A 25,318-nucleotide genomic window follows, 5' to 3' on the forward strand; every position below is an offset into this window, starting at 1 on the left:
GGAGAGTATAAGACAATTGACCTCTAGTGAAAGACATAATTATAGAAGCATCAGGAACTAACTGGAGTTGGCATTGTTGTGTCAAGGACAGAAAATTGGTGCCTCTGCCAGTGAAACAATTAAATGAGCGCAATGATTACATTTATGAAGGCTCTTCCAGGAGGCTTTGAGAACCAACGTAGAGCACTGCACATACTCACTGACAGACTCGTGGACTCATCAAATATCCCTAGACTCAGAAATAGAGCCACAAGTGGAAAACATTGCTGAGAGACTAGAATGATCTTTAAAGATACAAAATTCTGGATGGAAGCTTACCTATGAATGATCGATTTTTGTGAGAATGCAAAAACTTACCCAGCGATGAGAGTACTAGAATATTAGAGAGAGACTTTTTTTATGTGGTCTCAAAATTTTGGCTGAAACCTAAAGCTGAGACTGACTGGTAGGTGATGAAAAGTTCTATATTCCAAAAAGAGTCCTTAGACACACCCCTTAGGACTTTCCAAACTGGTCTAGGGACAATTGCCAACAGCCCACAGAAGAAAAAGATAAAGACTGATTACAGAGGCAAATTCTTTGCAAGAATTTGTGGATGAAGAGATTGCTGGTGAGTGGGGACATCTAGAGGGCACCTGGGAGAGGTTGGGCACTTCTCACTGGAGATGGACAGAGTCTTACTCCCTGGCCCTTTCTTGCTCAGCTATGGAAATCTGCAGTTTTGGGGCTGATTGGAGAACACGAGAGTGCTTGGAAGAACCTCATGTAAGTCCCTTATTGTGGAGGGCATAGAAATTTTCGTCTGGATGTTGCTAAGGGAGGTCGGATAGTGGGAAGCTAGTAGAAATTGCCCCTAATGACAGGGTAAGAAAGGGTCGCTGCAGTGGATGTGAGCTGCAATTTCACTATTTGTTGAGTCTGCATATGAGCTTCCCTGAGCCCAGAGAGAAAGCAGAAGAAGGGAATGGAGTTTGAGTTACCTACAAAGGGCTTTGTCTAAGAGGACTTCCTGTGAGACAAAGGAAACCCACAAGAAAGAAGTCATATGGAATGTTTCACCATAAACTGAGAGTTAAGATAAAGTTAAGAGACCTTCCAGAGAGTATATCATCTGTATCAGGAAATGTTGCAGTGCAGAAATTTCTCAGAGGTGTATCTATTTGCGTGTGGGACCTCTTAAAACCCACAGAAGTGTTGCATGTGAGATAAGTAGTATCTGGGTATTATATAAGTCACGTTCAACAAGAGAAGCAGAATCAGTAGGAGATACATATCAAGAAATTTATTGTAAGGAATTGGCTTATGTAGTTGTGGAGTTGACTAGGCAAGTCCAAAGTCCAGAGGCAGGCTGTCAGGAAGGACAGGCTAGAACTCTCCAGCAGGAGCTGAAGCTGCTGTGCACAGGTGGAATTTCTTCATCAGGGAAGCTTCAACTCTTAAGCCTCTCCTGAGGCTGGAGGGCTGCCTCGCTTCCCCACTGCTGGTCTGTGGAAACAAGGATCAGAACTCAGAGGAATGTAAGCAGAAAATCTTGAATTGCTTATACGATTAACCTTTAGTTTAGATTGGCTTAAACTTTTCGGATATCAATTTGTGTACGCAGAAATTGAGGATTGACAAAATGGTCTGTCTCTACACATGTGTAATTTTATGTTTTTTTAAACATTAAAATTTTTTTTCCTATCCCACTACCTTTTCCTCTGATTCTTCTCTTTTCCTAAGCCATCACTTTAAGAACTGATGTATAATGGTCTCATTACTGGTTTTAATTGCCCTCTTGTGGTCAAAGCCAATGATTGCAGTGATAATGGCAGTTGCTAAAGTACTCATCCCAAGGCCATTTCAGGGGGCAGGATTTTGTTTTGTTTTGAATGGCCAATCAAAGGGAGAATCTGTTTTATTCAGTCACTAGAGGAAAGAACATTTTCTTATTGCCTTGATTCTGGAAAAATTCATGCATTATTTTTACTACTCAGATACAAATAGTTCATTTGTGGCCAATCATTCCCTTTGTCACTGTACATTTTCAAGACAGAGATCTAGGATTGTTTGACTAGCAAGATTGCCTGTGCACTGTATTCAAGTTATTGCCAGTTATGGACACTAGTCTCAGAATGACAGTAATGAGTAGTGACAGAATGATAGTGAGTTAGTAGGAAAGAAAAAACATTCAGTAGTAAGGAAACTGGAAATATCAGTAGTAGGAGGCTCATTAGTGAAAAAAAAGAACAAAAGGGGATAAAACAAATACATCATATTCTTAATAAGGCACAACATTTGATCACAGGAAATTAAACTTTCTGAAAAGTAGGACAGAAAGGAGAAAAAATAGGGAAGAATTGAGTTCTCATCTTTTATCATTTTGGAATGGTTCATAATCACGTATATATAATTTCAGTGTATGGCACTGAATGATCACAGAGTCAGACACAGTGCTGGGGGTCCCTAGGCTTTCTCTGTCCTTAAAGAATAACATGTAATTTAATTTCCTCTGCCCCATCTTGACAGACAAATGCTGTGCTGTCCTTTTTTCTGTTTGTTTAAGTGCCTTCTGTGTTGTACTATCCAACTCAGGAAATCTTTCCTTAGAATTCTGTAGGAAACATTAGATTGGAAATCAGAAGATTTTTCACTATTTGACTTTTTGGGAGCTACAAAAATGACACTTCCATACGGTTTAACTTCAATATTTACTGTCCTGTCATTAAATAGCAATTATATATTTGGAATGGCAGCTAGCTTTTCTGTTCTGTGCTTCCCTCCCGTGCCCACTTCTGGCATTCAGCATTCATAAAACTCATTTTCTTTTAGACAGCAATTCTTCTGACTCACTTTCGGACTTCACATTCTTATATACAATATTGCGGTCTGTGACGTCATGTGGTGCTGGTGATGCAGCATTTCCCGAGTGCCTCACTACTGTCTCTGGGGTTGTTTGCCAAGCTCACAACCATTCTTCAGGTCTTCATCTTAACACTCTTTTGATCTTACCAGCAGTTGTCAGTGGCATGTTTCAAAGAACAATCAGAATTCCAATTCCTTTTTCAAATGTTTATTAAATGATTCATTGACTAAAACATTGAGAGATTAAAATTGTTCAGTAGGAAGGTCAATGGGAAAACAGCCAAGTTCATTTATGAAGAAAGAATGATGACTACATCATGACATTGCCTACCTGACAGCAACTGTGTAAAATGCTGTGGCAGACTGTGTTTCCAAAGATGCCTGCACATTGCCCATCAAACATACTCTTTACAAACAAACAAATGCCTTTGTTGAGGTATAATTGATGTACCATAAACTGCACCTATTTGAAGTGTACCATTTGATGAGCCACATGCTCTTTTGCATTATGTCCTTGCCCCCACCCTACCAAGAAGTGGAGTCTATTTTTTCTACTTTTGAATCTGAACTGAATATTTGTTGCACTTATCCTTTCTTTGTCTCACCATCATTTACTGAGTTTGTTTGGGGTTAGATATGTTGTCTATTAAGTTCAAATGTCTTAAGGTTAAGAGGAACTGTACTTAAAGAGTAGTAGCTAAGGAACTTCACCCCCAAACCCTATTCACACCTGATTTAGATGGTGAGATCTTAGACTTATCTGTAATAAGATGAGACTTTCAGAGGAGAGCCTAGAAGTATTTTGTATGTGGGAAAGACATGATTTTGAAGTCAAATAGCAGGTTTAGTAAATGGTGTTCCCACGGTGGCCACAACAATTTCTTCAGTTACACACTCTTTTGTAATATGATCTTGCTTCTCCTTCAAGATGAGGAGTTTGTTTCATTTTCTCTTGAATATAAGCTGACTCTATGATAAAAGTGATATTACATGACCTCTGGGGCTAGTTCATAAGTAACCTTGAAGCTTCTGCCTTATTTTCTTGGAAGCTTTGCTCTTGAGAGCTCTGAAATGCCAGGTAACAAATCTAGTTACTCTGTTAGAGAAACCACAAGGAGAAGCCCTGAGGCTACATGGAGAGGGAGAGGCTAAGCTGTCTAAGAATCCGAGTGGAGCCTTTAGATGATTCTCGTCCTAGCTGCTATCTGCCTGCAGTTTCATGAGAGACCCATGGCAAGACCATCAGAAGAATCACCCAGCTAGGCCCTGTCAATCCATGAAACTGAAATGTAATAAAATTGTTGTTGTTTTAACTTATTGGATTTTGGGGTGGTTTGTTATGCAAAAGTAGATAAATGAAATAGATATTATCTATTGTAAGATGTGTACCCATTTCAGGGATGTTAAAATGATAAAAATGTGCAATTTCGAATTGATGAAATAAAAAAATACAAACACATATAAATTACATGAATAGTAATGTACAAAAGAAGAAATCCTAATGGCTCATGTGAAGAGATGCTTCAACTCTCTAGTAGTTAGAGAAGTAAAAATTAAGACAAGAAGTAAGACATTTTATTTTAAAAAATGGCAAAAGGTGGGTGCCAAGATGGTGACATGGACACATGGAATCTATATCTATATATAGAGCAATTCCTCCTGAAGAAGAACTGAAAGCTGATTGAACAGCTTCTGTACGACAAATGATAGAGGGATCACATAGAGACAAGTAGGAGAGACAAAGACACAATATCAAGAGGAACTCCACTCTTGACACAGCAACCAATAGCAGGAAGGGATATCACTGAGAGGTCCATGTGCAGGCTTGCCCACTCTGGGGCACAGTGAAAAAAACAGCAGTTTTAAGGGCACCTAGACTATATGAAAAGGAAATCAACTTACAAACCATAGAGTGTCTGCCAAATGGGCAGGGAATTGCTGAAATTTTCTGTGGGGTTGAAGGTGCTGGCCAGTGCCATTTTTAGTATTTCCCCTCTACTTTGATAGTACAGGTTGGAGCATGGGCCAGATCCTCTAGCTGGCATGCTAAGACCACCACAGCATGCCTCAGGCCACTGGGCCACACCAGCTAACCTGGGTGGCCTTGGCACACACAGTTTATGGAGAGGATGATCCCACACAAGGCCACTCCTTCAAGACTGGGAGAAGTAGCTGTTTTGCCTAATTCATAGAAACAACCACAGAAAGCCAAACAATATGAGGAGATAGAAGAATATGTTCCAAATGAGAGAACAAGGTAACACCCTGGAGAATAACCTTAATGAAATGGAGATAAGTAATTTACTGATAAAGAGTTCAAAATAATAGTCATAAAGATGCTCACTGAACTTGGGATAAGAATGGAGAAACACAGGGAGAACTTCAACAAAGAGAAAATATAAGAAAACCTATCACAGATGAAGAATACAATAACTGAAATGAAAAATACACTAGAGGGAATCAGCATCAGATTAGATCATACAGAAGAAGGATCAGCAATCTGCAAGACAAACTAGTGGAAACCATCCAGTCAGAAGAGCAAAAAGCAAAAAGAATTAAAAAAAAAAGAGATAGTTTAAGGAACCTCTGGGACAACATCAAGCCTACTAATATTTTCTTTATAGGTGTCCCAGAAGAGAGAGAGAAAGGGAGGGAAAAATTATTTAAGAAATAATTGCTGAGGGGCCAGCTCGGTGGTGCAGTGGTTAAATGCACATGTTCTGTTTTGTCAGCCCAGGGTTCGCCGATTTGGATCCCAGGTGCAGACATGGCACTGTGTGGCAAGCCATGCTGTGGTAGGCATCCCACATATAAAGTAGAGGAAGATGGGCACAGATGTTAGCTCAGGGCCAGTCTTCTTCAGAAAAAAGAGGAGGATTGGTGGATGTTAGCTCAGGGCTAATCTTCCTTGGAAAAAAAAGAAAAAAAAAAGAAATAATTGCTGAAAACTTCCCTAACCTGGGGAAGGAAACAGACACCCAGGTCCAGGAAGCACAGAGAGTCCCAACAAGATGAACCCAAAGAGATACACACCAAGACATATTATAACTAAAATGGCAAAAATTAATGATAGAGAATATTAAAGGCAGAAAGAGAAAAACAAGAAGTCACATACAAGGGAGCCCCCATAAGACTATCAGCTAATTTTTCAGCAGAAACTTTGCAGTCCAGAAGGGAGGGACATGATATATTTAAAGTGCTTAAATGAAAACACTTAAACCAAGAATACTTTACCAGGCAAGGTGATAATTCAGAATTGAAGGAAAGATAAAGAGTTTCTCAGGAAAGCAAAAGCTAAAGGACTTCATCACCACTAAACTGGACTTACGAGAAATGTTAAAGGGTCTTTTTTAAGAGGAAAAGAAAAGGCCATAGCTAGAAATAGGAAAATATATGAAAGAAAAAAATCTCACTGGTAAAGGCAAATATTTGATAAAGGAAATAGATCAGCCACTTAAAAAGCTGGTATGAAGGTTAAAAGACAAAAGTAGTAAAATCAACTATAACTGCAATAAGTAGTTAAGGGTAATGGAAAATAAAAAGACATAAAATATGACATCAAAAACAAAATGTGGTGGTGGTGGGGAATAAAAATGTAGAGCTTTTAGAATGCATCAGAATGTAAGCATGTATGACTTTAAAATAGACTCCTATATGTATAGCTTGATATATATGAATCTTGTGGTAACCACAAACAAAAACCTACAATAGATACACAAGAATAAAGAGAAAGGAACTCAAACTTATGTAGGACTAAAGAAAACCATCAAGCCACAAGGGAAGAGACCAAGAGAAGAAGAAAGGAATAGAGAACTACAAAAACAACCAGAAAACTACTAACAAATGGCTATAGGTACATATCTATCAATAATGACTTTAAGCATACTAAATGCTCCAATGAAAAGACATGGGGTGGCTGAATTGATAAAAAACAAGACCCATATATGCTCCCTACAGGAGACTCACTTCAGATCTAAAGAAACACACAGACTGAAAACGAAGGGATGGAAAAAGATATTCCCCGCAAATAGAAATGAAAAGAAAGCTGGGATATCAATACTCATATCAGACAAAATAGACTTTAAATCAAAGACTTAAAAAAAGACAAAGCAAGGCATTGCACAATGATAAAAGGGTCAGTCCAACAAGAAGACATAACATTTGTAAATATCTATGCTCCCAACATAGGAGCATCTAAATATATAAAACAAATATTAACAGATATAAAGGAAGAAATTGACAATAATAAGGGACTTTAATATGCCACTTATACCAATGGATAGATCATCCAGATGGAAAGTCAATAAGAAAACACTGCCCTTAAATGACACAATAGACCAGATGGAGTTCATTGATACATACAGAATGCTTTATCCAAAAACTGCAGAATCCACATTCTTTTCAAATGCATGTGGAACATTCTTCAGGATAGATCACATACTAGGCCACAAATCAAGTCTTAACTTATTAATTTAAAAAGATTAAAATAATACCAAGTTTTCTGACCACAATGGTATGAAACTAGAAATCAACTACAGGAAGAAAATTGGAAAAGCCACAAATATGTGGAAATTAAACAAAATGCTACTGAAAAACTATTGCATCAATAAAGAAATCAAAGGAGAAATCAAAAAATACCTGGAGAAATGAGAATGAAAATATGACATGCCAAAATTTATGGGATACAGCAAAAGTGGTTCTAACAGGGAAGATTATAGCAATAGAGGCCTGCCTTAACACACAAGAAAAATCTCAAATAAACAATCTAACAGTGCAGGAAGTGGAAAAAGAACAAACAAAGCCTCAAATTAGTAGAAGGAATGAAATAAAAATCAGAGCAGAAGTAAATGAAATATTAGAAAAAAATCAATGAAACTAAGAGCTGGTTCTTTGAAAAGATAAACAAAATTTTCAAACCTTTACCTAGACTCACCAGGAAAAACATAGAGACGGTTCAAATAAATAAAATCAGAAATGAAGGAGAGAAATTACAATGGACACTCTGGAAATACAAAGGATTATAAGAGAATACTATGAAAAACTATATGCTAACAAATTGGATAATCTAGAAGAAATTGATGAATTCTTAGAATCATACAACCTTCCAATACTGAATCAAGAAGAGATAGAGAAATTGAATAGACAAGTCACCAGTAAGGAGATTGAAATAATAATCAAAAACCTCCCAAAAAATAAAAGTCCAAAACCAGATGACTTCCTTGGTGAATTCTACCAAACATTCAAAGAAGACGTAATACATATCCTTCTCAAACTCTTCCAAAAATTTGAATAGGAGAGGAAGCCTCCTAACTCATTTTATGAGGCCAACATTACCCTGATACCAAAACCAGACAAGGACAACACAAAAAAGGAAAATTACAAGTCAATATCACTGATGAATATCAATGCAAAAATCCTCAACAAAATACTGGCAAATTAAGCACAACAATACATTAAAAAGACTATCCACCATGATCAAGTGGGATTTATTCCAGGGATGCAGGGATGGTTCAACATCCACAAATCAATCAATGTGATACACCACATTAACAAAATGAAGAATAAAAATCACATGAGCATCTCAATACATGCAGAGAAAGCATTTGACAAGATACAGCATCCATTTATGATAAAAACTCTGAATAAAATGGGCGTAGAAGGAAAATGCCTCAACATAATAAAGGCCATATATGACAAACCCACAGCTAATATCATACTCAACAGAGAAAAACTGGAAGCTATCTAAGAGCAGAAACCAGGAAAGGTTGCCCACTTTCACCACTCTTATTTAACATTGTATTGGAAGTCTTAACCAGAGCAGTCCGGCAAGAAAAAGAAACAAAAGGGATCCAAATTGGAAAGGAAGAGATGAAACTGTCACTATTTGTAGATGACATTCTTTTTTTTTTTTTTTGGTGAGGAAGATTGGCCTTGAGCTAACATCCATTGCCTGTATTCCTTGGTTTTTTTTTTTGGCTTGAGGAAGATTATCACTGAGCTAACGTCTGTGGCAGTCTTCCTCTACTTTGTATGTGGGATGCCACCATACCATGGCTTGATGGGTGGTGTGTAGGTCCGCACCCATGATCCGAACCTGTGAGCCCTGGGCTGCTGAAGCAGAATGTGCAAACTTTACCACTACACCACCAGGCCAGCCCCGCAGATGACATGATTTTATATATAGAAAACCCTAAAGAATCCACCAAAGAACTTTTAGAAATAATAAATGAATACAGTAAAGTTGCAGGATACAAAATCAACATACAAAAGTCAGTTGCATTTCTATACACTAATAACGAAGTAGCAGAAAGAGACATTAAGAATTCAATCCCATTTACAATTGCAACAAAAAGAATAAAATACCTAGGAATAAACTTAACCAAAGAGGTGAAAGATCTGTACACTGAAAACTATAAAACATTGTTGAAGGAAATTGAAGAAGACGCAAAGAAATGGAAAGATATTCCGTGCTCTTGGATTGGAACATAGTTAAAATGTCCATACTTCCTAAAGCAATCTACAGATTCAATGCAATCCCAATCAAGTTCCAACAACAATTTTCACAGAAACAGAACAAAGAATCCTAAAATTTATATGGAACAACAAAAGACTCCAAAAAGCCAAAGGAATCTTGAGAAAAAAGAACAAAGCTGGAGGTATCACACTCCCTGATTTCAAAATATACTACAAAACTATAGTAACCAAAACAGCATGGTACTGGCACAAAAACAGACACACAGATCAATGGAACAGAATCAAGAGCCCAGAAATAAACCCACACAGCTAATTTTCGACAAGGGAGCCAAGAACATACAATGGAGAAAGGAAAGTCTCTTCAATAAACTGTGCTGGGAAAACTGGACAGTCACGTGCAAAAGAATGAAAGTAGACCATTTTCTTACACCATGCACAAAAATTAACTCAAAATGGATTAAAGACTTGAATGTAAGACCTGAAACCATGAAACTTCTAGAAGAAAACATAGACAGTATGCTCTTTGACATTGGTCTTAGCAGCATATTTTCGAGTACCGTGTCTGACTGGGCAAAGGAAACCATAGAAAAAATAAGCAAATGGATCTACATCAAACTAAAAACTTCTGCACAGCAAAGGAAACCATCAACAAAATGAGAAGACAACCTAACAATTGGAAGAAGATATTTGCAAACCATATATCAGATAAGGGGTTAATATCCAAAATATATAGAACTCATACATCTCAGAAACAGAAAAACAAACAACCCAATTAAAAAATGGGCAAAAGTTCTGAACAGACATTTTTCCAAAGATATACAGATGGCTAACAGGCACATAAAAAGATGTTCAACATCACTAACTGTCAGGGAGATGCAAATCAAAACTACCATGAGATATCACCTCATGCCTGTCAGAATGGCTATAATTAACCAGACAGGAAACAACAAGTGTTGGAAAGGATGTGGAGAGAAGGGAACCCTCATACACTGCTGGTGGGATGGCAAACTGGCACAGCCACTATGGAAAACAGTCTGGAGACTCCTCAAAAAGTTAAGAATAGAACTACCATATATAGTCCAGTTATTCCACTTCTAGGTATTTATCCAAAAACATTAAAACATGAATGGATAAAGATATATGCACCCCTATGTTCATTGTGACATTATTCACAATAGCCAAGAGTTGGAAACAACCTAAGTACCAATCAAGGGACAAATGGATAAAGACGATGTGGTATATATACACAGTGGAATACTATTCAGCCATAAAGAAAAGATGAAATTTTGCCATATGGGATAACATGGATGGACCTTGAGGGTATTATGTTAAGCAAAATAAGTCAGGGGGAGAAAGTCAAATACCATATGATCTCACTCATAAGTAGCAGATAAAAACAACAACAACAACAATAAGCAAACACCTAGATACAGAGATTAGGTTGGTGTTTACCAGAGGCAAAGGAGGGGAGGGAGGAGGGTGAAAGTGGTAACTGGGCACACGTGTGTGGTGATGGATTGTAATTGGTCTTTGGGTGGTGAGCATGATGTAATCTACACAGAAATCGAAATAGAATGATGTATACCTAAAATTTATATAATGTTATAAACCAATGTTACCTCAATAAAAAAACAATAAATAGTTAGGGGAATAACAGAATTTGAGAAGGAAGAAAACCAATTAAAAACTAAGGTTTATTACTAAAATGACTAAATGATTAAGACTTTCCCCAGACTAAAACAATTCTTTCAGGCTGGGCAGAAAGAGGTCAGTGGATTCCTCAGGTTACTCTAGAGGGAGGGTCTGCGTGGAGCAGCTGAAAGGTTGGATGCTAGGCCCAGCCACTTGTTCTTTGTCAAGCATTCCTATCCCTAAGATCGACAAGGAGGCCACAGAGGGGTGGATCTAAAAGTCATGTGGACTACAGACAGATGACTGCAGTGGGATGGGATGCGACACCTTGATCTTGCGTTAGATCACCAAGTGGAAGAACCCCAGGATAAGCGAGATGATTTCCTGCCAGTCCAATGGGGCTGGGGTTTAGAGTCACATTTCATTGATAGAAAACAAATAAGTGTAATGTTTCTTGTAGAATACACTAATTCTAAGAAAATAAACCAAATCAAAAAAAAATCAGCTGTTTCAAGATTGTGAGTGCAATTCTGCCCACAGGTAAGGATGATTTGTGCTAGATATTATTTTATCTTCTTATTTTAAGTTTCCACAATTATTTTGTTCCTCTCCTCTCTTCCCTTTGCCTAACTTTTTAATTTTTAAAAAGTGTTTTTATAATTAGTAAACCAGCAGTACTCATATTCTCTAACCTTTGCTGCCACCCTGTGGCTATCTTTTATTACTGTACATGAAAACAGAGGATCTCAGAGCTTCCGCTGAGGGACAAGCGCAGGGGAAACACATTAAAAAAAAAATTCGCGGAAGTCCAAGGTGGTCATTCACCATAACGCTCAGGATCTGAGGCACGAATCTAGTACATGCTCTGTGTGTCTCTGATGTCTCAATGTTTTCCCTTTAAAATCCTACTAGTCTGTGTCTAACTTTATTTTGGTATTTAGTAATCCCGCATTTCTCATCCCAGTTTGGATCAAGACACATATCTGGGAACACATGAATTGTTGATCCCGAGTGCTACTTAGTGTCAGTTATGGCTTTTAATAAACTCTGGAAAAAACTGCATAGGAAGCTGAACCTGATATCTATAGCAGGCCAGTGTCTTAAAATTTCTTTGTAGACTTTCATTTTGGTCTAGAACTTGGCATATTGGTGCAAAGCATTTTGGCTTTCCCTAAGTGGTAAGAATTAAGAATACAGTTTTAAGAAGTAGAATATACTCACAGCCTATTTTCCAGGCACATGTTTCATGATAAATAAGGATCATTGTAATAACTACCTGATCACCTGTCCCCACCTCTCTAGCCCCTTTCTGCCGCTTGTTACTGTCCTAAATCAAATCTGATCATGCCACTATCCGGTTTTTAAAGATTCCATTGTCTTACTATTACTGATAGGATGAAATGCAGACTTCTTTTAAGACCTTTGATGAATCGGTCTCAAGAGCTCTTTCTAGCCTCACTTTTTATCACTCTCATAAATACTGTCATGACTTTTCAATGTTTAGCCTGGCCTAACTCTCTCAGCATAGACCAAAATTAGGAGCTGCTTCTACTTTCTGTCCTGGGCCTCACTTACATTTCTTCATTGTGATTAGACAAAAATATCACAGAATCAAGAGTCAGACCAATTGACAGGCTTTTCTCTGTTCCTTTCTTCCCCACCAAGTACAACGTTAATGGTATTTGGTTATTCACTTGGAATGCTTCTAACTCATTGCATGAAGTTGGGATTCTCCTTTGTGTCTATTTTGGAGGAAGCCCCACACATCTGGGCTCCAAGCTGACGTAGCTCTCTTGCAATGGGGGCATACAGCAGAGGGCTAGTGTGTGCCTCTTATAAGACGGCCTGTGGGTAAGGCCAGATCCAGTCTCAGGGTGAAGGTTCTCTGACCCTTTTATTGTGATCATTCAGAGAAGGAATCTTGGATCCCATAGTATTATCCCATCTAAGTCTACCAGCTTTTTCAGAATACTGAAACGTTCTGTCCTTTCTGTACTATAGAAAGAAAAGAAACCAACATAATCTTTAAATAAATAAAGAGGCTCTAAGCAAGAGATTTTGTAGGTGTTTCCTATTCTCCTCCCACAGTCTAGTTTGACTTTTGGGAAGGCATATTCAAATCTTGGGCCACACTGGTCACAGTCTACCAATCCCATATGCTTCACACAAGAAAGGGACAAATGCTACATGATGACACCAGCAGGTCTCAGATGTGAACTCCCTGAGGGTCTCCCAGGTCTCCCTAACTTCTGCTCTTCCTGCTTCCTCTGCCCCATTTTCCCCCGCTTTTCTCTGCTCCTGTGTACATTTCTCTTCCTTTGAACACATCTCTCTTTCTGCCTTTAGCCTCCCACCATCATCTGAAATCTCAAAAGAGGAAACAATGATCTCCTTCCCACAGCTAAGTCATAGAGGGAGGTAGTTAAGGTATGAACTCTGACACTAGAATGCCTAAGTTTAAATCTTGCTTTCTTCATCACTTAGAGTTTGGGAAAATTTCTTAACTTCTCTGAACCTGTTTTCTTATTTTAAAAACGGCATTACTCATAGTATGTACATCATAGAGTGTGAGGATGGAATTACATAATACAAGCAAAATGCTTAGAACAATGCCTAGCAGATGGTAGACACTCAGTATTAGCTTTTTTAAAAAATTAAGTTAACCCTTATACCTCTTTTTATGCTTCTACATTTTCTTATCTCCTCAGAAAACTTGTTCCCATACTTACTTATCACTTCAATAACATCAGACTCTTTCTTATACAGGAAATTGATATCCAGAGCTCAGCTGATTGACCCAAAGTCAGACAAAAGGTCAGTGGCAAATTTTGGACCAGAAGTCAGGCAAGCTAATTCATAATTCAAATTACCATAATATTTTTCTGTCTCCCAGCTTAACATAATTAATTAATTAATTAATTAAACTCTTAAGAATTCTGAAATGTGGAGCTCCTATCTAGTCAGGTTGGTCATTTTACCTGGCATAAAGTACACTCTTTGCCTTTGTAGAAGTGTTTCCACTAGACATACTTTATATTCTTCGTGTCACTAATCTGTGCATCAAAAAACTTTTTTGAGGGGCCAGCCTGGTGGTGTAGTGGTTAAGTTTGCATGCTCTGCTTTGGTAGCCCAGGGTTCATGGGTTTGGATTTCAGGTGTGGACCTATACACCACTCATCGAGCCATGCTGTGGCGGCATCCCACATACAAAATAGAGGAAGATTGGCACAGATGTTAGTGCAGTGACAATCTTCCTCACCAAAAAAAAAAAAACAAAAAAACCCCAAACTTTTGTGGATGTAAAGCTTTCTCAGATTGCCATTACCTTACTTTGAATATTCTGAGGTTCTGCAACATTGAGGCTATCTTGAGTTATTCCCGGTTTTATACTATATGTTATTACCTCAACTAGAATGTCATTATTTCTTCATTGGAAATACAGGATACACAGCAAGGCACTGAGTGAGCTTGGAGTAAATTTGTACTGAGTGAGGAATCAATGCTCTCTGAAAATATATATTTATTTACCAAGCTTGTTTAGTATCTATATTGCAGAGACAAAACAATCCTTTTAAAGAGTCTTGGTTCTGGGGATTTCAGCAAATCCCTGTTTATAGAGATGGGCCTCAAATTTTCCTTACTCTGTATCTGTGGAGAGAAGAGGAGAGTAAATAGGATGATTTAGGGCTTGACAAGGAGTGAATGTAATTCTAACTGGATATGAATAGCAGAGTTTGCTAAAGGAAACCAAACTGGCTATGGTTGAGAATAAGATCCATGAAATATCTACCCTCTAATAAATATAGACTCTTCTGATAAAGGAATTAGAGAAATCTTCCAGAGTTAGTGCTCCTCCTCCAAGATGTATATTCCTGTGTTATTGTGCAGTGTGAGGAATCTGAGATCAACTAAAAAAGACGTAGATGATTTTGTATTAGGAGGACTGGCTTTGAGAGCAAAATGGGATGCAAACTGCTTACCTGTGTGGCAGGGGGCACTGTATTCAGCAAAAGCTGCTTCATCTGAAAGACACAATGGGAGACAAACTGAAGAATGGGAGCTTCAGTGGGACAAGGTTTCACGGAGAGGCTTTGACTTAGGGCTGCAAGCTTTATTGAATTTCCACTCTTGATACCACTGACATAATTCCCTTCTCTGGAGAAAAATAAAAGGCTGTTCATACTACAGTTGTTCAAGCAAAGTACAGGAGGGATAACTGTAGGCATGTATCCTTTCAGTTCTCTTTCTCTCTTTTTTTTTTTGAGGAAGATTAGCCCCGAGCTAACATCCTCCACCAATCCTCCTCTTTTTGCTGAGGGAGATTGGCCCTGAGCTAACATCTATGCCCATCTTCCTCTACTTTATATGTGGGATGCCTGCCATAACATGGCTTGATAAGCAGTCTTAGTTCCGTGCCTGGGATCCGACCCTGTGAACCCCTGGCCAGCAAAGCGGCATGCACCGACTTAACTGCTACACCACTGGCCTGGCCCCTCAGTTCTCTTTTGATATTTGCTTCTCTTTTCCTTCATGATATTTTCTTATACTTTTCACCTAGTCTGAAACACTCAGCATGTTCCTCTTTATTAATCAGAATGCCCCTACCCTTTATCTTCCAACTCAAATTTTACTTTCTTTGGTCTTTGATCACTCGGGCAATAGTTCTCTCTCTCTAATTTCCTACTGTAATTATTGGTATAATTCTCTAGGCTTTTGCTTATTGCTTCGCATTGTTGTAGTATCTTTTTAAGGAGACTTATATATCTCTCTCTAACTGTAAACACTTCTTTGTAAAACTCTTAGTACCTTGGAAAATTTTGCAGGATTGATAGGCTTATGTTGTAGGTAGTTTTTGTAGTAGTTTTATAGGCCAAGGTAACAGGTGAAAAGGACGGGTGACAGAAAACGTTGAAAACAGGACTTACTCCCAAATGTCTGTGACACTCTATTCCTTTATTATGAATCGAGTTTATGGAGGGTTCTTAGTCCTCTCTTACTCACCTGTCTCGTAGTAATCATAGACTTTCACAATAGCAGGTTTCAGGTCTCTTACAGGGATGTCTTGTACAACGGTGAAGGAAAAGCTCAGTGTCTGACTAGTAACCTGAATAGAGAAAGACAGAATAATCCAGAATCAGGGAGGCCTCGTCTCTTTTTCTTTGGCATGATTCAGTCTTCTTCCTTTGAAGAACAATTCTTAGTTGGCTGATAGCTTTCAATCTCAAACCAATTGTGCTTGCTAACTGCTCACTATCGTGGATGGCGATATGGATTTTAGGGCAGGAACTTGAAGAACTAGAGAAGAGGCTCCTTAGGGTAATGAAAAGTTTACCAGTCTTTTAGACAAGACAACTCGTATTCCTCCATAATGCCCAATACATGGCTCTGCTCATAGCAAGAGAGACATTCTTTATACTGGCAGACTGACTCTATCCATATTAATATTTCAAAATATCTACAAAACAGACATTTTTCAAGAAATAAATGTACATATGCAAAATCAGAGTGGTGTTCTTGTTTTGCTAATGAAATCAATCGCATTACTCTATGATAAAACTGACGGTGATTAATACATCTATACTGATAGCATAGCTATCCACCACCTTTTATCCATCCATCTATCTGTCTATTTTTTGTGTATATGTATGTTAAGGTGAGGTTGATATAATCACCGACCAACTTCTGGGAACCCTTCTTATCCTTAATTGGCAACTTTCAACACCGCTTCTAAATGATCAGGCCTGTTTTTGGGAGACAGTGTTTACTTGAAGTAAACAGAAATACTCATATTCCCATTTTAGTATGAACAAATCTGTATCCTCTAGCCTCTCCCAACCCCCTTGCTTCTGACATTCCAAGTTCCAGGGAAGCCTGCAACGAGGAAAGACAATTTAAAATATTATCTAGTGGAACAGAAAGGATGTGCTTTTCCAAAAGGCTTTCCTTATGATTGCTCTTCTCATATCATGCACTTCCCAGATGCAGAGAGCTGCCTAAAAGGACTATCTGCCCTCATGTGTCTAGCAGGCCTGCAGGGCCCTTACCTGTTCCACATAAATCAAGACATTGTTGTTGCTCACTTCTGTCCTGCTCACGTGGCTAGATAGTTCAAGCTGAGGAAAATGAGAGAAATCACCAGTGTTACGGAGTAAATGAAGCCCTTGGGGTACTAAGAGACAAGCAGACTGTGGGACTGAAATCTATATAAAAGAAGCTGGGATTAAATTCCTTTAAATGAGTTTAAAGATACTTGTTTAATAAAGTGGGAACATACACAGAAAATTGTGAATACCAATATGTTAGATGCAAGATAGAATATTCATGTGACTATAATAAATGTCCTTGGCTTTTGTTTGAAGGTAAGGGAGAAGAATCCTCAAGTTGGATAGCTCTTCATCTGAGATTATCTGTGATGGTGTCTTTTTCCACCCTAACTAACAATGATCTCAGCTTTCTCTGAATTCCCACAGTATTTAAAGACTATACCAATAATTTTGGTATTTAATTATATCTTGCTCTAAAATGTTATTTCACAGTTTCATTTGCCTATTTTTAAGTGTTCTTAACTAGAATGTAGACATCTTTGTTATATTTCTTGTGTTGGCACTAGCACGATGCTAAATATGTATCTGGTACCAAATAAATTTGATTCCTTAGATTAGGACCAATGTTACTTTGATACAGTTGACATTATTAGGATGCTATTGATATGCTTTTAAACTAGGGATACAGAAAATTCAAATACCTAGCATCTACTTACCATTTTCACTGTTGGTTTTAGAGGAATGAAACCAGATATCATCTTTACATCAGCAATCACCATGTTGGAGACTGGACGGCTCCCTGTGTAGCTATGGACACAAAAAAGAGAAGAAATAGGCCCTGCTGTCTTTTGAGTCCTGCCCTCCGTTAAGGTCTAGCACAAGACCTGGCGTCTTTAAGTAGCTTTCCTAACTACTGTCTTTTTCCTCAGTGACCTTTCCATCCCTGGAAACATATTGCCTTTCTAGTAAATGTGAATGGTTCTGAAAACTGACTATGTAACAGAATCACCTACAGAGCTTGTTAGAAACATAGAGGCCTGAGCACAGCTCCAGAAATAATGAATTAAATCTTTGAGGGTGGGACCTGGAAATAGGCATTTTTAAACAAATTCTATAAAGGACAATAACCAGATTTTAGAATCGCTGGTATATGACACTTCTTTTTAATTTATGTATTTCAGATTAGTGATTATCTTTTTTTTCCATTTGGAGATTATCTTCACAACTAGATTATAAGATTCCGTTAGATAAGAGTTGTGCCTGCTATTTATATTCCTTGTAGCTACTTGTATATATCTTTGCTTAATTAACACATCTTGCTTTTATGAAATATGTTTATTTGTCTATTGATGATGGATCAGATTGTGAATATTACTTTCTCTTTTCATCTGAGATCCATTCGATTTTGTAGTTATAACTAGAGTCACTGATTCTATTCCAAGTAAAGCTTTTGAAGACTATTATTGAATTGCGAATGCTTTTTCTCTAGAAAAATGAAAATTTACAAGATTAGGAGGACTTTCTTTTAGAGAGAAGGAAGATTGAGCCCATGTTAAAGTATAATTGAAAGAAATGATTTATTCTTCAACAATGGTGGTGGGTAATAAAAGAATCCTGGCGGCAGACAAATCAAGCTCATAACTCTTCAAGTTCTTCATGGACTACACTGGTGAAGACACTAATTTTTTTCATCTACAAAGCAAAAACTTAATGAAGAGGGTTACTTTAGGATTCCTTGAGTCTATTTACTGAAGAGTTCTAGGTAGCTAATATTTTCAGAACCAAATAATAGAGACAGACAGTCTTACCTGACTTCTAGTGAGACTTGGAAGCTTGTGTGGACTTTGAGTCCGTCACAAATTTGGGGTATTGTCTGTACTTGTAGAGCGAATGCAGATTCCTTCTTCTCCAGGAAAACATTGTATTTCAGAGCCGCCTGTAGGACGTTATGAACAGAAACAGTTTCCTGGTCCACAGGATCCTTCAATCTGTCACCATTTCATTTCTCCTGATTTGTCCTTTTATTGCCCAGGTAGGAATAAATTGTTAGTGCCCTGGAGTCAATTCCGACTCCTAGTGACCCTGTGCACAGCACAGTGGACTCCTTCCCGGTCTTTTTGCGCCATCCTCTCACCTTCTGTTGCTACATCAGACAATGCTCTGCTGTTAGTCATAGGAACAAATAGAGTCTTACCTGAATATACACACATCCTTCCCCTGACACATTTATGCTATACTCCCCGGGAATGTCTGGTAGCGAGACCTGCTGTAGTAACAGGCGGTTGGTGTTCTCTACTTGGAATTTTGTGGAAAATGTCCCTGAAGACTGGATGGTCACCAAAGCAGCTTCCCCAGTTCCGGCAAAAGTGGCTGCTCCATATATGGACAAAGCATGGAGGGCCACCACTGTGTCCTGGAAGAGATGCATGAGAAATCCAGGAGAGGTCAACTTTTGGGGGCTTGGACTCTTCCCGAAGTTCATTTTTACTACTCCAAAGGTGCCGTGGAGTTTTCTCCCTCATTATTTGAACTGTGGAGTCTTAATTCCAAGTCTGACTTCAATCTTTGATATATCTCAGAGTCAAAATGTTCACATCATTTCCCTATACATCTCGCTTTAGAGCAAGCAAGTTCTCCCACAGCAAGTGAGAAATGTATATATGAATGAGGCTCATCTCATTTGTATTTGCTATTCCTCTTCCTCTGCCTTTTAACCCACAATGACACCTCCTATCTTCCCACAAAACTAGTCTTGCTCTTTCTCATCACTAAACTGCTACTTTCTTTTTTTCTGCTTTACTTTCTCCTCAAATCCCCCCAGTACATAGTTGTATATTTTAGTTGCGGGTCCTTGTAGTTGTGGCATGTGGGACACTGCCTCAGCATGGCCTAATAAGTGGTACCATGTCTGCACCCAGGATCTGAACCAGTGAAACCCTGGGCTGCCAAAACTGAGCACAAACTTAACCACTTGGCCATGGGGCCAGCCTCTAAACTGCTACTTTTGATGTGCCTTTGAGAGATACCAGGGCGATCAATAAGTATGTATTAGTCTCTCATCTGCACTCTGATCAAATAAAAGGAAAAACTTTATAATGCTAGTCTTCCCCATGGTTTATCACTTGCTGTATTAGTACCATTTTATGGGAATGTACTTTATGCCTCATAGGATCTCTCCTTTAAGAATTCCTTTTTAAAAAAATAGAAAAAATCAATGAAACTAAGAGCTGGTTCTTTGAGAAGATAAACAAAATTGACAAACCTTTAGCTAGACTCACCAAGAAAAAAAAGAGAGAAGACTCAAATAAATAAAATCAGAAATGAAAGAGGAGAAATTACAATGGACACCTCAGAAATACAAAAGATTATAAGAGAATATTACAAAAGCTAAGTGCCAACAAATTGGATAATCCAGAAGAAATGGAAAATTCTTAGAATCATACAACCTTCCAAAACTGGACCAAGAAGAAGTAGAGAATTTGAATAGACCAATTACCAGTAAGGAGATCAAAACAGTAATCAAAAACCTCCCCAAAAATAAAAGTCTAGGACCAGATGGCTTCCCTGGGAATTCTACCAAACATTCAAGGAAAACTTAATACTTATCCTTCTCAAACTTTTCCAAAAAATTGAAGAGGAGGGGAGGCTTCCTAACTCATTCTACAAAGCCAACATTATCCTGATACCAAAACCAGACAAGGACAACATAAAAAAAGGAAATTACAGGCCAATATCACTGAAGAACATTGATGAAAAATCCTCAAAAAATACTAGCAAATCAAGTACAAAAATACATTAAAAAGATCATCCACCATGATCAAATGGGATTTATTCCAGGGATGCAGGGATGGTTCAACATCTGCAAATCAATCAATGTGATACATCACATTAACAAAATGAAGAATAAAAACCACATGATCATATCAATAGATGCAGAGAAGGCATTTGACAAGATACAGCATCCATTTATGATAAAAACTCTGAATAAGGGGGTATAGAAGGAAAATACCTCAACATAAAAAAGGCCATATATGACAAACCCACAGCTAATATCATACTCAATGAGAAAAACTGAAAGGTATCCCTCTAAGAACAGGAACCAGACAAGGATGCCCACTTTCACTACTCTTGTTTAACATCGTATTGGAAGTCCTAGCCAGAACAATCAGGCAAGAAAAATATAAATAAAAGGGATCCAAATTGGAAAAGAAGAAGTGAAACTGTCAGTATTTGCAGAAGACATGATTTTATATATAGAAAACCCTAAAGAGTCCACTAAAAAACTTTTAGAAATAATAAATGAATATAGTCAAGTTGCAGGATATAAAATCAACATACAAAAATCAGTTGCGTTTCTATACACTAAGAATGAAGTAGCAGAAAGAGAAATTAAGAATACAATCCCATTTACAATTGCAACAAAAAGAATAAAATACCTAGGAATAAACTTAACCAAAGAAGTGAAAGATCTATACACTGAAAACTATAAAACATTGTTGAAGGATATTGAAGAAGACACAAAGAAATGGAAAGATATTCCATGCTCTTGGATTGGAAAAATTAATATAGTTACAATGTCCATACTTTCTACAGCAATCTACAGATTCAATGCAATCCCAATCAAAGTTCCAACAACACTTTTCACAGAAATAGAACAAGGAGTCCTAAAATTTATATGGAACAACAAAAGACTCCAAATAGCCAAAGCAATCCTGAGAAAAAAGAACAAAGCTGGAGGTATCACACTCCCTGATTTCAAAACATACTACAAAGCCATAGTAACCAAAACAGCATGGTACTGGCACAAAAACAGACACACAGATCAATAGAACAGACTTGAGAGCCTAGGAATAAACCCACACATTTATGGACAGCTAATATTCAACAAGGGAGCCAAGAGCATACAACGGAGGAAGGAGAGTCTCTTCAATAAATGGTGTTGGGGAAACTGGACAGCCACATGCAAAGGAATGAAAGTAGGGCTGGCCTGGTGGCGCAGCAGTTAAGTGCGCACATTCCGCTTCTTGGCGGCCTGGGGTTCGCTGGTTCAGATCCCAGGTGCGGGCATGGCACTGCTTGGCAAAAGTCATGCTGTGGTAGGTGTCCCGTGTATAAAGTAGAGGAAGATGGGCATGGTTGTTAGTTCAGGGCCAGGCTTCCTCAGCAAAAAGAGGAGGATTGGCAGTAGTTAGCTCAGGGCTAATCTTCCTCAAAAAAAAAAAAAAAAAAAAAGAAGAATGAAAGTAGACCATTATCTTACACCATGAACAAAAATTAACTCAAAATGGTTTAAAGACTTGAATGTAAGACCTGAAACCATGAAACTTCTAGAAGAAAACATAGGCAGCACGCTCTTTGACATCGGTCTTAGCAGCATATTTTCAAGTACCATGTCTGACTGGGCAAGGGAAGCAAAAGAAAAAATAAGCAAACGGGACTACATCAAACTAAAAAGCTTCTGCACAGCAAAGGAAACCATCAACAAAACGAAAAGACAACCTAACAATTGGGAGAATATATTTGCAAATCATCTATCAGATAAGGGGTTAATATTCCAAAATATACAAAGAACTCATACGTCTCAACAACAAAAAACCCAACAACCCAATTAAAAAATAGGCAAAAGAGCTGAACAGAGATTTCTCCAAAGAAGGTGTACAGATGGCCAACAGGCACATGAAAAGATGCTCAACATCATCAGCTCTCAGGGAAATGCAAATCAAAACTACAACGAGATATCACCTCACTCCCGTCAGGATGGCTATAATTAACAAGACAGGAAACAAGTGTTGGAGAGGATGCGGAGAGAGGGGAACCCTCGTACACTGCTGGTGGGAGTGCAAACTGGTACAGCCACTATGGAAAACAGTATAAAGTTAACTCAAAAAATTAAGACTAGATCTACCATATGATCCAGTCATTCCACTGCTGGATATTTATCCAAAGAACTTGAAAACACAAATGCATAAAAATACATGCACCCCTTTGTTTCTCGCAGCATTATCCACAATAACCAAGACTTGGAAGCAACCTAGATGCAGGTCAAGGGACGAATGGATAAAGACGATGTGGTATATATATACAATGGAATACTACTCAGCCATAAGAAATTATGAAATCCGGCCATTTGTGACAACATGGATGGACCTTGAGGGTATTATGCTAAGTGAAATAAGTCAGAGGGAGAAAGTCAAATACCATATGATCTCACTCATAAGTAGAAGATAAAAACAATGACAAACAAACACATAGCAATGGAGACTGGACTGGTGGTTGCCAGAGGGGAAAGGGAGAGGAAAAAGGGGGAAAGGGGTGAGTAGGCACACGTGTGGTGACGGATTATAATTAGTCCTTTTTTTTTGAGGAAGATTAGCCCTCAGCTGACATCCATTCCCATCTTCCTCCACTTTATATGTGGCTTATAAGCATGTATTGCTAAGTACTGCGTAGGTCTGCACCTGTGATCCAAACTGGCAAACCCTGGGCAGCGGAAGCAGAATGTGCGAATTTAACCGCTTTGCCACGGGGCCGGCCCCTATAATTAGTCTTTGGGTGGTGAACATAATGTAAACTACTCAGAATTCAAAATGTATTGCGATGTACACTTGAAAGTTATATAATGTTATAAATCAATGTTATGGCAATAAAAAAATCATGTAAAAAAATTTAAAAATAAAAAATAGAAAGATCTTGGATATTAAAAAAAAAGAATTCCTTTTTATTTCTTGTTAAAAATGAGTCTTGACACTGTCCCTCAGACAATAGGACTGAAAGAAAGAGAAAAAAAATGTGCAGAGGGCGTTTTAATATTATAAAGAAGATTATCCATTTCAGAGGGAAGAGTGAGAGAATGAAGTGAATTGTAAACTGTGGTGGCACAGGTAACAGAAATTTCATTTCTCTATATTTAACTTCTCCTTTAGAGGTGTCTACCATTTCACCAAACTTCTCGGAAGATAAGTTCTGCAATGTACACTCAGAATACTGAGAATGGAAATTGCAAGGTATTAGCTTAGATGTATTTTTTCAGAAATAATATTTGACAGGCTGGATGATAAAGTTAATGGCTTGTAGTCCTGATTGATCTCCAATGTAGGGAATGGAGAGAGGAAGTATGAGTTTCTGTTACTTTTAAGAAAACTCAAAGGGGATCTGTGGCATAGTAAGAAATATAGATTTGGTCTCTGCACCTGGTTCCTGATATGAGAGCTTCTAAGACCCTTGGAATCTTTGGAGTGATAAGAATGTCTTTTTGTATGCTAATGAGATGACTCGGAGGGAGCTGGTTGCCAGGGGAACCAGCCATGTGATTAGAGTGTTGGAACTTTCAGCCTCAACCTCCCTCCTTCCCTCACCCCCATCCCCTGAAGGAGGGTGGTGAGGGGCTGGGGATTGAGTTAATTACCAGTGGCTAATAATTGAATCAGTCGGCCTATGTAAAACCCATTACTACATAAAAACCCTAAACAAAGGGGTTCAGAGAGCTCCCAGGTTGGTGAAGACAAGAAGGGCTGGGAAGGTGGTGTGCCCAGAGAGGACATGGAAGCTCTCTATCCCTTCCCACATACCTTACCCTCTGCATCTCGTCCATTTGGCTGTTCCTGAGTTGTATCCTTTATAATAAATGGGTATTAGTAAATAAAGTGGTTTCCCGAGTTCTGTGAGCCATTCTAGCAAATTATCAAACCCAAGGAGGGGGTCGTGGCAACCTGCAATTTCTAGCTGGTTGGTTGGAAGTCAGGAGGCCTGGACTTGAGACTAGCATCTGAAGTGAGTGGCAATCTTGTGGGACTGAGCCATTAACCTGTGGGGCCTTTGCTGACTCCAGGCAGTCATTGTCAGAAGTGTTGAGAGTAGAGAAAAATAGTTTTCCCTTTAGGATATATTTATAAATAAGATTAGGAGAATCTGTTAGGAGAGGAGAGAAAGAAGGTTCTACCTGGTGCAGTGGGAACAAAGACTTAGGTGAGTCCCTTTTTTTCATACATCATTTTTTAGGCAACCCATTTCTCTCTTGTTGAAGTCTCCCCACTGCACCCTAACTCTAAAGGGGAAGAATCCTGGGGGAACCACAGACCTGGGTGGAAGAGAAGCCCCCTTGGGAATTCTGTTGCTTTGTGATCCACTTCACAATGTGTGTTGCAGAAGTCAGGTCCTCTGAAGTTGGGGTGGGTTGGGCTGTGAGGTAAGCGAGGAGCACATAGGATGTCATCTCCACCTCAGCAGAGGGAGCTTGGGGCTCATAAAGATGCTCCACTGATGCCTTGGGTTTCTGAGGTCGTTCCCAATGTGTTGCATTGTCTTAAGGATAAGAATAAAGAAAG

At 38.5% G+C, this 25,318-nt stretch overlaps 1 protein-coding gene across 3 annotated transcripts in view; it reads right to left on the minus strand.

Annotated features, from left to right (window-relative positions):
• Positions 1–1,267: 1,267 nt before the first annotated feature.
• The window catches only part of LOC103561498 (alpha-2-macroglobulin-like), a 71,931-nt gene continuing 47,880 nt past the window's right edge, over positions 1,268–25,318 (minus strand). For 2 of the 3 annotated variants that reach the window (XM_008536142.2, XM_070620679.1), the window contains 8 exons: positions 25,072–25,295; positions 19,189–19,407; positions 18,803–18,930; positions 17,711–17,801; positions 16,995–17,063; positions 15,952–16,054; positions 14,931–14,972; positions 1,268–1,485 (listed from right to left, as the gene is read on the minus strand). In XM_008536142.2, the coding sequence (XP_008534364.2) occupies positions 1,430–1,485; positions 14,931–14,972; positions 15,952–16,054; positions 16,995–17,063; positions 17,711–17,801; positions 18,803–18,930; positions 19,189–19,407; positions 25,072–25,295 (932 nt within the window). In that variant the 3' untranslated portion in view covers positions 1,268–1,429. Of the gene's footprint in view, positions 1,486–14,453; positions 14,599–14,930; positions 14,973–15,951; positions 16,055–16,994; positions 17,064–17,710; positions 17,802–18,802; positions 18,931–19,188; positions 19,408–25,071; positions 25,296–25,318 lie in introns of those variants that run through there. The other variant, XM_008536143.2, reaches the window with a different exon arrangement.

Source organism: Equus przewalskii, chromosome 5, assembly GCF_037783145.1.
Source record: "Equus przewalskii isolate Varuska chromosome 5, EquPr2, whole genome shotgun sequence".
Classification (NCBI taxonomy): Eukaryota; Metazoa; Chordata; class Mammalia; order Perissodactyla; family Equidae; genus Equus; species Equus przewalskii.